Source organism: Brachionichthys hirsutus, chromosome 3 (assembly GCF_040956055.1).
Source record: "Brachionichthys hirsutus isolate HB-005 chromosome 3, CSIRO-AGI_Bhir_v1, whole genome shotgun sequence".
Lineage (NCBI taxonomy): Eukaryota > Metazoa > Chordata > Actinopteri > Lophiiformes > Brachionichthyidae > Brachionichthys > Brachionichthys hirsutus.
This window is the reverse complement of record NC_090899.1, coordinates 16506018-16518517: the sequence shown is the minus strand read 5'-3', so window position 1 is coordinate 16518517 and position 12500 is coordinate 16506018. Positions and strand designations below refer to the sequence as shown.

At 47.0% G+C, this 12500-nt stretch overlaps 1 protein-coding gene across 1 annotated transcript in view; it reads left to right on the top strand.

The window, feature by feature from the left end:
- Positions 1–4494, top strand: part of tcaim (T cell activation inhibitor, mitochondrial) — an 11953-nt gene extending 7459 nt beyond the window's left edge. The window contains exons 7-10 of the mRNA XM_068760341.1: positions 388–479; positions 2230–2459; positions 2551–2682; positions 4190–4494. Coding sequence (XP_068616442.1) covers positions 388–479; positions 2230–2459; positions 2551–2682; positions 4190–4415 — 680 coding nt within the window. The 3' untranslated portion in view covers positions 4416–4494. The remainder of the gene's footprint in view (positions 1–387; positions 480–2229; positions 2460–2550; positions 2683–4189) is intronic.
- The last annotated feature ends 8006 nt before the right edge of the window (positions 4495–12500 follow it).

Genomic DNA, 12500 nt, shown 5'->3' with positions numbered 1-12500 from the left:
TTGTGGATCATCACCAAAATGTAATCAATTATTGTTGGTAAGATCCCCAACATAAATAGAGTAGTTCTACGTTGGCTGGAGAAGACTCAAAGGTCAAAGTTGACCCTTTTTCAACACAATTCGCCACATTAATTAAATGCTGCCATGCCCGAGCAGCAAGGCAGCCTTTCCCGCTTGCGGTCTCTCTGACGAGCTGCCCTCTGATTGGTGAGGCTTCTGGGTTTTAAACGCGACTGTTAGATCAGTTAGAGGGACGGGTGAAGACGGGGACACACACAGGAGCTCGCTGTCCCAGATCGGCTTTATAAACTCCAACGTTCCTGAGGCCAGACCTTTTGAGGACGTGTAAACTTGTTAGCATTAGAACCTTTGCTCTCTTTGCTCTAGGACAGACCGTTTTGTTTGCTGACCAGTCAGGGATGAGTGCATCGGGACATATCATGCTGGGAACCATGGACGTCCATCACCAGTGGACCAAAGTAAGGCAGCTGTGTGACGGTTGTCCCTCTGGTTGTGTTCCAGCTGTGTGACGGTTGTCCCTCTGGTTGTGTTCCAGCTGTGTGAGCGGTTGTCCCTCTGGTTGTGTTCCAGCTGTGTGACGGTTGTCCCTCTGGTTGTGTTCCAGCTGTGTGAGCGGTTGTCCCTCTGGTTGTGTTCCAGCTGTGTGAGCGGTTGTCCCTCTGGTTGTGTTCCAGCTGTGTGAGCGGTTGTCCCTCTGGTTGTGTTTCCAGCTGTGTGAGCGGTTGTCCCTCTGGTTGTGTTCCAGCTGTGTGAGCGGTTGTCCCTCTGGTTGTGTTCCAGCTGTGTGAGCGGTTGTCCCTCTGGTTGTGTTCCAGCTGTGTGAGCGGTTGTCCCTCTGGTTGTGTTTCCAGCTGTGTGAGCGGTTGTCCCTCTGGTTGTGTTCCAGCTGTGTGAGCGGTTGTCCCTCTGGTTGTGTTCCAGCTGTGTGAGCGGTTGTCCCTCTGGTTATGTTCCAGCTGTGTGAGCAGTTGTCCCTCTGGTTGTGTTTCCAGCTGTGTGAGCGGTTGTCCCTCTGGTTGTGTTCCAGCTGTGTGACGGTTGTCCCTCTGGTTGTGTTCCACCTGTGTGAGCAGTTGTCCCTCTGGTTGTGTTCCAGCTGTGTGAGCGGTTGTCCCTCTGGTTGTGTTCCAGCTGTGTGAGCGGTTGTCCCTCTGGTTGTGTTCCAGCTGTGTGACGGTTGTCCCTCTGGTTGTGTTCCAGCTGTGTGACGGTTGTCCCTCTGGTTGTGTTCCAGCTGTGTGACGGTTGTCCCTCTGGTTGTGTTTCCAGCTGTGTGAGCGGTTGTCCCTCTGGTTGTGTTCCAGCTGTGTGATGGTTGTCCCTCTGGTTGTGTTTCCAGCTGTGTGAGCGGTTGTCCCTCTGGTTGTGTTCCAGCTGTGTGACGGTTGTCCCTCTGGTTGTGTTCCAGCTGTGTGAGCGGTTGTCCCTCTGGTTGTGTTCCAGCTGTGTGAGCGGTTGTCCCTCTGGTTGTGTTCCAGCTGTGTGAGCGGTTGTCCCTCTGGTTGTGTTCCAGCTGTGTGAGCGGTTGTCCCTCTGGTTGTGTTCCAGCTGTGTGAGCGGTTGTCCCTCTGGTTGTGTTTCCAGCTGTGTGAGCGGTTGTCCCTCTGGTTGTGTTCCAGCTGTGTGAGCGGTTGTCCCTCTGGTTGTGTTCCAGCTGTGTGAGCGGTTGTCCCTCTGGTTGTTTCCAGCTGTGTGAGCAGTTGTCCCTCTGGTTGTGTTCCAGCTGTGTGAGCGGTTGTCCCTCTGGTTGTGTTCCAGCTGTGTGAGCGGTTGTCCCTCTGGTTGTGTTCCACCTGTGTGAGCAGTTGTCCCTCTGGTTGTGTTCCAGCTGTGTGAGCGGTTGTCCCTCTGGTTGTGTTCCAGCTGTGTGAGCGGTTGTCCCTCTGGTTGTGTTCCAGCTGTGTGACGGTTGTCCCTCTGGTTGTGTTCCAGCTGTGTGACGGTTGTCCCTCTGGTTGTGTTCCAGCTGTGTGACGGTTGTCCCTCTGGTTGTGTTTCCAGCTGTGTGAGCGGTTGTCCCTCTGGTTGTGTTCCAGCTGTGTGATGGTTGTCCCTCTGGTTGTGTTCCAGCTGTGTGAGCGGTTGTCCCTCTGGTTGTGTTCCAGCTGTGTGAGCGGTTGTCCCTCTGGTTGTGTTCCAGCTGTGTGACGGTTGTCTCTCTGGTTGTGTTCCAGCTGTGTGACGGTTGTCCCTCTGGTTGTGTTCCAGCTGTGTGAGCGGTTGTCCAGCTATCGCAGCCTGCATCAGCAGACAGAATGGCTGAAGGAGAGAATAAGCCTTCTCCTGGGTGGAGTGGAAGTGATCCACTTGGAAAGGTTCGGACCTGTCCAGGCCATTGACGAGCACTACAGCACCCTCAGAACCTTCCACAAGAACCTGATGTCCCAACACCTTTGCCTGCGCCCCAGGAGCCTGCACGGACTCACCATGCTGTTGAAGTAAGTCTGGACTATGGACTGAATGCCTAAAGGACATGATGCACATGTTTGCTACATTTAGGATGTCATTTATTGTTTTTGTCAATTTCAGTGACCGCTCTGATCCCAAACTTCATGAAATGGGACACTTCATTGTCCCCACCAACTGTGACCTTCCCAGGCTGCAGGTCTTCCTCCAGAGACATGCTGCTGAGGCCAGACGGCGAGCCCAACGCATCGGCCAGTGAGTCAATCAGACATGACGACATCTGATCACATGACCAGTTTGAGTCGCGAACAAGTGTCTCTGTTATTTCAGTCTACAATTCTAACGGCAGGGCAGAGGACCCGGCCTTCCTGGGGGGGGGCACTGGACTCGGGACTCTGTTCTTCTGGGGGGTTTGACAGTGAGACATGGAGGGCGGGATTGGGATCTGAACATGAGTGGTGTTCTGTTCCTGGACTTCTTTGCTAGTTGCAGTTTGTCCATAACAAGCACCTTGTTCGAGCATGGGGACGTCCTCCAGGACCCGATAGGCCGAGATCCATGATCGACTTGATCAATGGGGTTGGGCCATATGTATTACATGTATCACGATATTTTTGTGATGTGTGACAATAGAATGAAATTGGGCGGAGTCTTGTGTAAAAAGCTACAAACCTTAAATACACTTTTTCAACTGGTAACAAACTGTGTATTTAGTGTTTACCAAACTAGTTCAGTGCAAAGTATTCACAATTGAAGTATATAATTTAGTGGCAACTGTAAATTGCAATACAATAATACAGCTAAATACTGTTTCTTTTTATTTTTGACTGGGTAAGTGTCGACCCCGTCCCACGCTGACCCCGTCCCACGCTGACCCCGTCCTGCGGTACACGGGAGGCACCAATGCTTAAATTCAGTTGTTGGGAAAACATGTCATCAACATCATTTGATGGCTTTGATGGCTCTCTGACCCCTGAACTAGAGAGAGCTCCTAGAGAGGATATGTGGACAGAGACAGAGAGAGGGACAAGCAGAGGGAGAGAGAGAGATTACTGACATATATTTATAACATGAATAACCAGATAAAGAGGGAGGAGCTCAGTGTGTCATGATGTTAAGCTACCAGTGCTGCCCAATGACAGCATATTGATCATATTGATTACTGCATCGATTAACTATAAGCTTTGTTAAAAAGGAAAGTCTTGTAGACCAGCGGTCCCCAACCTTTTTCCTGCCACGGACCGGTTTCATCTAAGACAGTATTTTCACGGCCCGGTGTCCCTTTGCTCGATAATCGTTAATCCTGGTTTTGTCTCATAATAAATCATCTCAGTGGTCTTATGTCAAATGCAAACATCGACAGACAATAAACAGCATTTTGTTCCTAAATTAATAATCAACATCTCTGTAAACAATATTATTTATTTTAGAGCGAAAATCCTTTCTAATAAGAAATAATTATAAAAAAACTTGATTCAAGTGACTCCACTGATAAGGTTTACTTACATCGAGGGGCAACGGGAGACAGGACAGCAGAATGTGCCCCATCGAGGGGCAACGGGAGACAGGAGGACGTTGACCGTCCAGCTTCATTGGTTGTGGCTCCTTTAATTTGCTTTAACGCCGTTTCCGTGTTGATACTTCTAATGTCATCCGAAGTGTAAAATAAAAGGATTATGTGATCGGTTGTTATTCCACATGTCGGGACCCGGTGGCTTTCTGCATGCACTGATAGAAACCGATTCCCGTCTTGTCTGGGCAGGCTGCAGGCGGAGGAGGACGCCGTTGTGGAGCAGTGTCTCCACAGGCTGTCTCTCAGGAGTCTGTCCAAGGAGCCGGGTGTCGGCGCCGCCCAGATGACCCTGTGCTGCCAGAGACTGATGCAGCAGCGCCGTCCCCGGGCGCAGGGGCTCCACATCCGGGTTTCTCACTTCTACGCAGTCCTGCAGGACGGGGACATGTGTGTCCCCTGGGACTGGAAGAGTTGAGCTGCAGGGACAACGGCTGGATTCTGGCCTTGTGAAGCAGAAGAATCATTTCTGACACATCGAAGGAGAATAAAAGAATGCGTCCGTCTGTCCTCGTTTATTTATTCAAGCAGGTCAGAAACGGATGAATGTTAGAGTACAAGTACAGTCAGACAGGAGCATGTATTACAGTACAAGTACAGTCACAGAATGTATTACAGTATGAGTACAGTCACACAGTAGCATGTATTACAGTACAAGTACAGTCACAGAATGTATTACAGTATAAGTACAGTCACACAGTAGCATGTATTACAGTACAAGTACAGTCACAGAATGTATTACAGTATAAGTACAGTCACACAGTAGCATGTATTACAGTACAAGTACAGTCACAGAATGTATTACAGTATAAGTACAGTCAGACAGTAGCATGTATTACAGTACGAGTACAGTCACAGTAGAATGTATTACGGTACAAGTACAGTCACACAGTAGCATGTATTACAGTACAAGCACAGTCACAGTAGAATGTGTTACAGTACAAGTACAGTCACAGTAGCATGTATTACAGTACAAGTACAGTTAAACAGTAGTATGTATTGCAGTACTAGTACAGTAAACAGTAGAATGTATTACAGTACAAGTACAGTCACACAGTAGCATGTATTGCAGTACAAGTGCAGTCAAACAGTAGTATGTGTTACAGTACAAGTACAGTCAGACAGTAGCATGTATTACAGTACAAGTACAGTCACAGTAGCATGTATTACAGTACTAGTACAGTAAACAGTAGCATGTATTGCAGTACAAGTACAGTCAAACAGTATGTATTACAGTACTAGTACAGTCACACAGTAGCATGTATTACAGTACAAGTACAGTTAAACAGTAGTATGTATTGCAGTACTAGTACAGTAAACAGTAGAATGTATTACAGTACAAGTACAGTCACACAGTAGCATGTATTGCAGTACAAGTGCAGTCAAACAGTAGTATGTGTTACAGTACAAGTACAGTCAGACAGTAGCATGTATTGCAGTACAAGTACAGTCAGACAGTAAAATATATTACAGTACAAGTACAGTCAAACTAGCATGTATTACAGTAAACAGTAGTATGTATTACAGTACAAGTACAGTCGGACAGTAGCATGTATTACAGTACTAGTACAGCAAACAGTAGTATGTATTACAGTACTAGTACAGTCACACAGTAGCATGTATTGCAGTACAAGTACAGTCACACAGTAGCATGTATTGCAGTACAAGTACAGTCAGACAGTAGAATGAATTACAGTACAAGTACAGTCACACAGTAGCATGTATTGCAGTACAAGTACAGTCAGACAGTAGCATGTATTACAGTACAAGTACAGTCACAGTAGCATGTATTACAGTACTAGTACAGTAAACAGTAGAATGTATTACAGTACAAGTACAGTCACACAGTAGCATGTATTACAGTACTAGTACAGTAAACAACAGCATGTATTGCAGTACAAGTACAGTCAAACAGTAGTATGTATTACAGTACTAGTACAGTCACACAGTAGCATGTATTGCAGTACAAGTACAGTCAGACAGTAGCATGTATTACAGTACAAGTACAGTCACACAGTGGCATGTATTGCAGTACAAGTACAGTCAGACAGTAGCATGTATTACAGTACAAGTACAGTCACAGAATGTATTACAGTATAAGTACAGTCAGACAGTAGCATGTATTACAGTACGAGTACAGTCACAGTAGAATGTATTACGGTACAAGTACAGTCACACAGTAGCATGTATTACAGTACAAGTACAGTCAGACAGTAGCATGTATTACAGTACTAGTACAGCAAACAGTAGTATGTATTACAGTACTAGTACAGTCACACAGTAGCATGTATTGCAGTACAAGTACAGTCACACAGTAGCATGTATTGCAGTACAAGTACAGTCAGACAGTAGAATGAATTACAGTACAAGTACAGTCACACAGTAGCATGTATTGCAGTACAAGTACAGTCAGACAGTAGCATGTATTACAGTACAAGTACAGTCACAGTAGCATGTATTACAGTACTAGTACAGTAAACAGTAGAATGTATTACAGTACAAGTACAGTCACACAGTAGCATGTATTACAGTACTAGTACAGTAAACAACAGCATGTATTGCAGTACAAGTACAGTCAAACAGTAGTATGTATTACAGTACTAGTACAGTCACACAGTAGCATGTATTGCAGTACAAGTACAGTCAGACAGTAGCATGTATTACAGTACAAGTACAGTCACACAGTGGCATGTATTGCAGTACAAGTACAGTCAGACAGTAGCATGTATTACAGTACAAGTACAGTCACAGAATGTATTACAGTATAAGTACAGTCAGACAGTAGCATGTATTACAGTACGAGTACAGTCACAGTAGAATGTATTACGGTACAAGTACAGTCACACAGTAGCATGTATTACAGTACAAGTACAGTCACAGTAGAATGTATTATAGTACAAGTACAGTCAGACAGTAGCATGTATTACAGTACAAGTACAGTCAAACAGTAGTATGTATTACAGTACTAGTACAGTAAACAGTAGAATGTATTACAGTACAAGTACAGTCAGACAGTAGCATGTATTACAGTACAAGTACAGTCACACAGTGGCATGTATTGCAGTACAAGTACAGTCAGACAGTAGCATGTATTACAGTACAAGTACAGTCACAGAATGTATTACAGTATAAGTACAGTCAGACAGTAGCATGTATTACAGTACGAGTACAGTCACAGTAGAATGTATTACGGTACAAGTACAGTCACACAGTAGCATGTATTACAGTACAAGTACAGTCACAGTAGAATGTATTACAGTACAAGTACAGTCAGACAGTAGCATGTATTACAGTACAAGTACAGTAAACAGTAGAATATATTACAGTACAAGTACAGTCACACAGTAGCATGTATTACAGTACAAGTACAGTCAGACAGTAGCATGTATTACAGTACAAGTACAGTCACAGTAGCATGTATTACAGTACTAGTACAGTAAACAGTAGCATGTATTGCAGTACAAGTACAGTCAAACAGTAGTATGTATTACAGTACTAGCACAGTCAGACAGTAGCATGTATTACAGTACTAGTACAGTCACACAGTAGCATGTATTGCAGTACAAGTACAGTCAGACAGTAGCATGTATTACAGTACAAGTACAGTCAAACTAGCATGTATTACAGTAAACAGTAGTATGTATTACAGTACAAGTACAGTCAGACAGTAGCATGTATTACAGTACTAGTACAGCAAACAGTAGTATGTATTACAGTACTAGTACAGTCACACAGTAGCATGTATTGCAGTACAAGTACAGTCACACAGTAGCATGTATTGCAGTACAAGTACAGTCAGACAGTAGAATGAATTACAGTACAAGTACAGTCACACAGTAGCATGTATTGCAGTACAAGTACAGTCAGACAGTAGCATGTATTACAGTACAAGTACAGTCACAGTAGCATGTATTACAGTACTAGTACAGTAAACAGTAGAATGTATTACAGTACACGTACAGTCACACAGTAGCATGTATTACAGTACTAGTACAGTAAACAGTAGCATGTATTGCAGTACAAGTACAGTCAAACAGTAGTATGTATTACAGTACTAGTACAGTCACACAGTAGCATGTATTGCAGTACAAGTACAGTCAGACAGTAGCATGTATTACAGTACAAGTACAGTCAGACAGTAGCATGTATTGCAGTACAAGTACAGTCAGACAGTAGCATGTATTACAGTACTAGTACAGTCACACAGTAGCATGTATTGCAGTACAAGTACAGTCAGACAGTAGCATGTATTACAGTACAAGTACAGTCACACAGTAGCATGTATTGCAGTACAAGTACAGTCAGACAGTAGCATATATTACAGTACAAGTACAGTCAAACAGTAGCATGTATTACAGTAAACAGTAGTATGTATTACAGTACAAGTACAGTCAGACAGCAGCATGTATTACAGTACTAGTACAGTAAACAGTAGTATGTATTACAGTACAAGTACAGTCAGACAGTAGCATGTATTACAGTACTAGTACAGTATAATGTATTACAGTACAGTCGGCTCTCTCAATGTTACCGTAATGAATCAGCCTGTCTCAGATTACAGGCTGAACCCAGAATGCTGCTCCTCACGTGCACCACAGATGAGCACACACTTCCTATTCTAGCCGAGCTTCAACGGTTGCAGTACTACGCCGTGATGCAGGAGTGATTCTAAAGATTCACTTTGTGTTTTTAAAGCACTCCAAGGTCAAGCCCATCCAAACTGTCTCTCTGTTTCCAGGCCACGAAACAGCTTCCTGCCGTCCCACAGAGGGGACCGAGCCCCCAAACTTTGGAACTCCGTGTCAGTTTTAAGTCTAAGCTGTACGGGACGCCCAGCCGGTGGTTATTGTACGGGACACGAACATCACAGAGTTTGAAGGAGTCCACCTGCCAGAAGAGAGGACGAGTCTGGACAGACAAAGCCACCAGGAAATTGGATGGATTTTCTTCATGACCCATGCATGACACCATGCAGTACTGATGCAGTACTACACCGTGATGCAGTACCACACCGTGATGCAGTACCACACCGTGATGCAGTACTACACCCTGATGCAGTACCACGCCCTGATGCAGTACCACACCGTGATGCAGTACTACACCGTGATGCAGTACCACGCCCTGATGCAGTACCACACCGTGATGCAGTACTACACCCTGATGCAGTACCACACCGTGATGCAGTACTACACCGTGATGCAGTACCACACCGTGATGCAGTACCACACCCTGATGCAGTACTACACCGTGATGCAGTACTACACCGTGATGCAGTACCACACCGTGATGCAGTACCACACCGTGATACAGTACCGTGATGCAGTACCACGCCAGGATGCAGTACCACCGTGATGCAGTACCACACCATGATGCAGTACCCAGGATGCAGTACCACACCATGATGCAGTACTACACCCTGATGCGGTACTACACCGTGATGCAGTACCACACCCTGATGCAGTACTACACCGTGATGCAGTACCCAGGATGCAGTACCACACCATGATGCAGTACCACACAGTGATGCAGTACCACACCCTGATGCAGTACTACACCATGATGCAGTACCCAGGATGCAGTACCACACCATGATGCAGTACCACACCCTGATGCAGTACCACACCCTGATGCAGTACCACACCATGATGCAGTACCACACCGTGATGCAGTACCACACCCTGATGCAGTACTACACCATGATGCAGTACCCAGGATGCAGTACCACACCATGATGCAGTACCACACCCTGATGCAGTACCACACCCTGATGCAGTACCACACCGTGATGCAGTACCACACCGTGATGCAGTACCACGCCCTGATGCAGTACCACACTGTGATGCAGTACTACACCCTGATGCAGTACCACACCGTGATGCAGTACCACACCGTGATGCAGTACCACGCCCTGATGCAGTACCACACCGTGATGCAGTACTACACCCTGATGCAGTACCACACCGTGATGCAGTACTACACCGTGATGCAGTACCACACCGTGATGCAGTACCACACCCTGATGCAGTACTACACCGTGATGCAGTACTACACCGTGATGCAGTACCACACCGTGATGCAGTACCACTCCGTGATGCAGTACTACACCGTGATACAGTACCACACCGTGATGCAATACCATACCGTGATGCAGTACTACACCATGATGTAGTACTACACCGTGATGCAGTACTACACCCTGATGCAGTACCACACCGTGATGCAATACCACACCGTGATACAGTACCGTGATGCAGTACCACGCCAGGATGCAGTACTACACCGTGATGCAGTACCATACGTGATGCAGTACTACACCGTGATGCAGTACCACACCTTGATGCAGTACCACACCCTGATGCAGTACCACACCGTGATGCAGTACCACACCGTGATGCAGTACCACACCGTGATGCAGTACCACGCCGTGATACAGTACTACACCGTGATGCAGTACTACACCGTGATGCAGTACCACACCGTGATGCGGTACCACACCGTGATGCAGTAGTACACCGTGGTGCAGTACCACACCGTGATGCAGTAGCACACCGTGATGCAGTACCACACCCTTATGCAGTACTACACCGTGATGCAGTACCACACCGTCATGCAGTACCACACCCTGATGCAGTACTACACCGTGATGCAGTACCACACCATGATGCAGTACCATACCGTGATGCAGTACGACACCGTGATGCAGTACCACGCCCTGATGCAGTACTACACCGTGATGCAATACCACACCATGATGCAGTACCACACCATGATGCAGTACCACACCATGATGCAGTACCACACCGTGATGCAGTACCATACGTGATGCAGGACTACACCATGATGCAGTACCATACCGTCATGCAGTACTACACCATGATGCAGTAACCAGGATGCAGTACCGTGATGCAGTACCCAGGATGCAGTACTACACCATGATGCAGTACAACACCGTGATGCAGTACCATACTGTGATGCAGTACTACACCGTGATGCAGTGCAACGCCGTGATACAGTACCCAGGATGCAGTACCCAGGATGCAGTACCACACCCTGATGCAGTACCACGGCCTGATGCAGTACCACACCATGATGCAGTACCGTGATGCAGTACGCCAGGATGCAGTACCAGACCATGATGCAGTACCGTGATGCAGTACCACACCTTGATGCAGTACCACACTGATGCAGTACCACACCGTGATGCAGTACCACACCTTGATGCAGTACCACACCGTGATGCAGTACCACACCGTGATGCAGTACCACACCTTTGTGCAGTACCACACCGTCATGCAGTACTACACCGTGATGCAGTACCACACCGTGATGCAGGACTACACCATGATGCAGTAACCAGGATGCAGTACCGTGATGCAGTACCCAGGATGCAGTACTACACCATGATGCAGTACAACACCGTGATGCAGTACTACACCGTGATGCAGTACCATACTGTGATGCAGTGCAACGCCGTGATACAGTACCCAGGATGCAGTACCACACCCTGATGCAGTACCACGGCCTGATGCAGTACCACACCATGATGCAGTACCACGGCCTGATGCAGTACCACACCATGATGCAGTACCGTGATGCAGTACGCCAGGATGCAGTACCAGACCATGATGCAGTACCGTGATGCAGTACCACACCTTGATGCAGTACCACACTCTGATGCAGTACCACACCTTGATGCAGTACCACACCGTGATGCAGTACTACACCGTGATGCAGTACCACACCATGATGCAGTACCATACCGTGATGCAGTACCACACCGTGGTGCAGTACCACACCGTGATGCAGTACCACGCCCTGATGCAGTACTACACCGTGATGCAGTACCACACCCTGATGCAGTACTACACCGTGATGCAGTACCACACCCTGATGCAGTACTACACCGTGATGCAGTACCACACCATGATGCAGTACCATACCGTGATGCAGTACGACACCGTGATGCATGCAGTACCACACCATGATGCAGTACCATGATGCAGTGACACGTCCTGATGCAGTACCACACCTTGATGCAGTACCACACCGTGATGCAGTACCATACCGTGATGCAGTACCATACCGTGATGCAGTACGACACCGTGATGCAGTACCACGCCCTGATGCAGTACTACACCGTGATGCAGTACCACACCGTGACGCAGTACCACACCCTGATGCAGTACTCCACCGTGATGCAGTACCACACCGTGATGCAGTACCACACCCTGATGCAGTACTACACCGTGATGCAGTACCATACCGTGATGCAGTACCATACCGTGATGCAGTACGACACCGTGATGCAGTACCACACCTTGATGCAGTACTACACCGTGATGCAGTACCACGCCTTGATGCAGTACTACACCGTGATGCAGTACTACACCCTGATGCAGTACTACACCGTGATGCAGTACTACACCGTGATGCAGTACTACACCCTGATGCAGTACCACACCCTGGTGCAGTACTACACCGTGATGCAGTACCACGCCGTGAT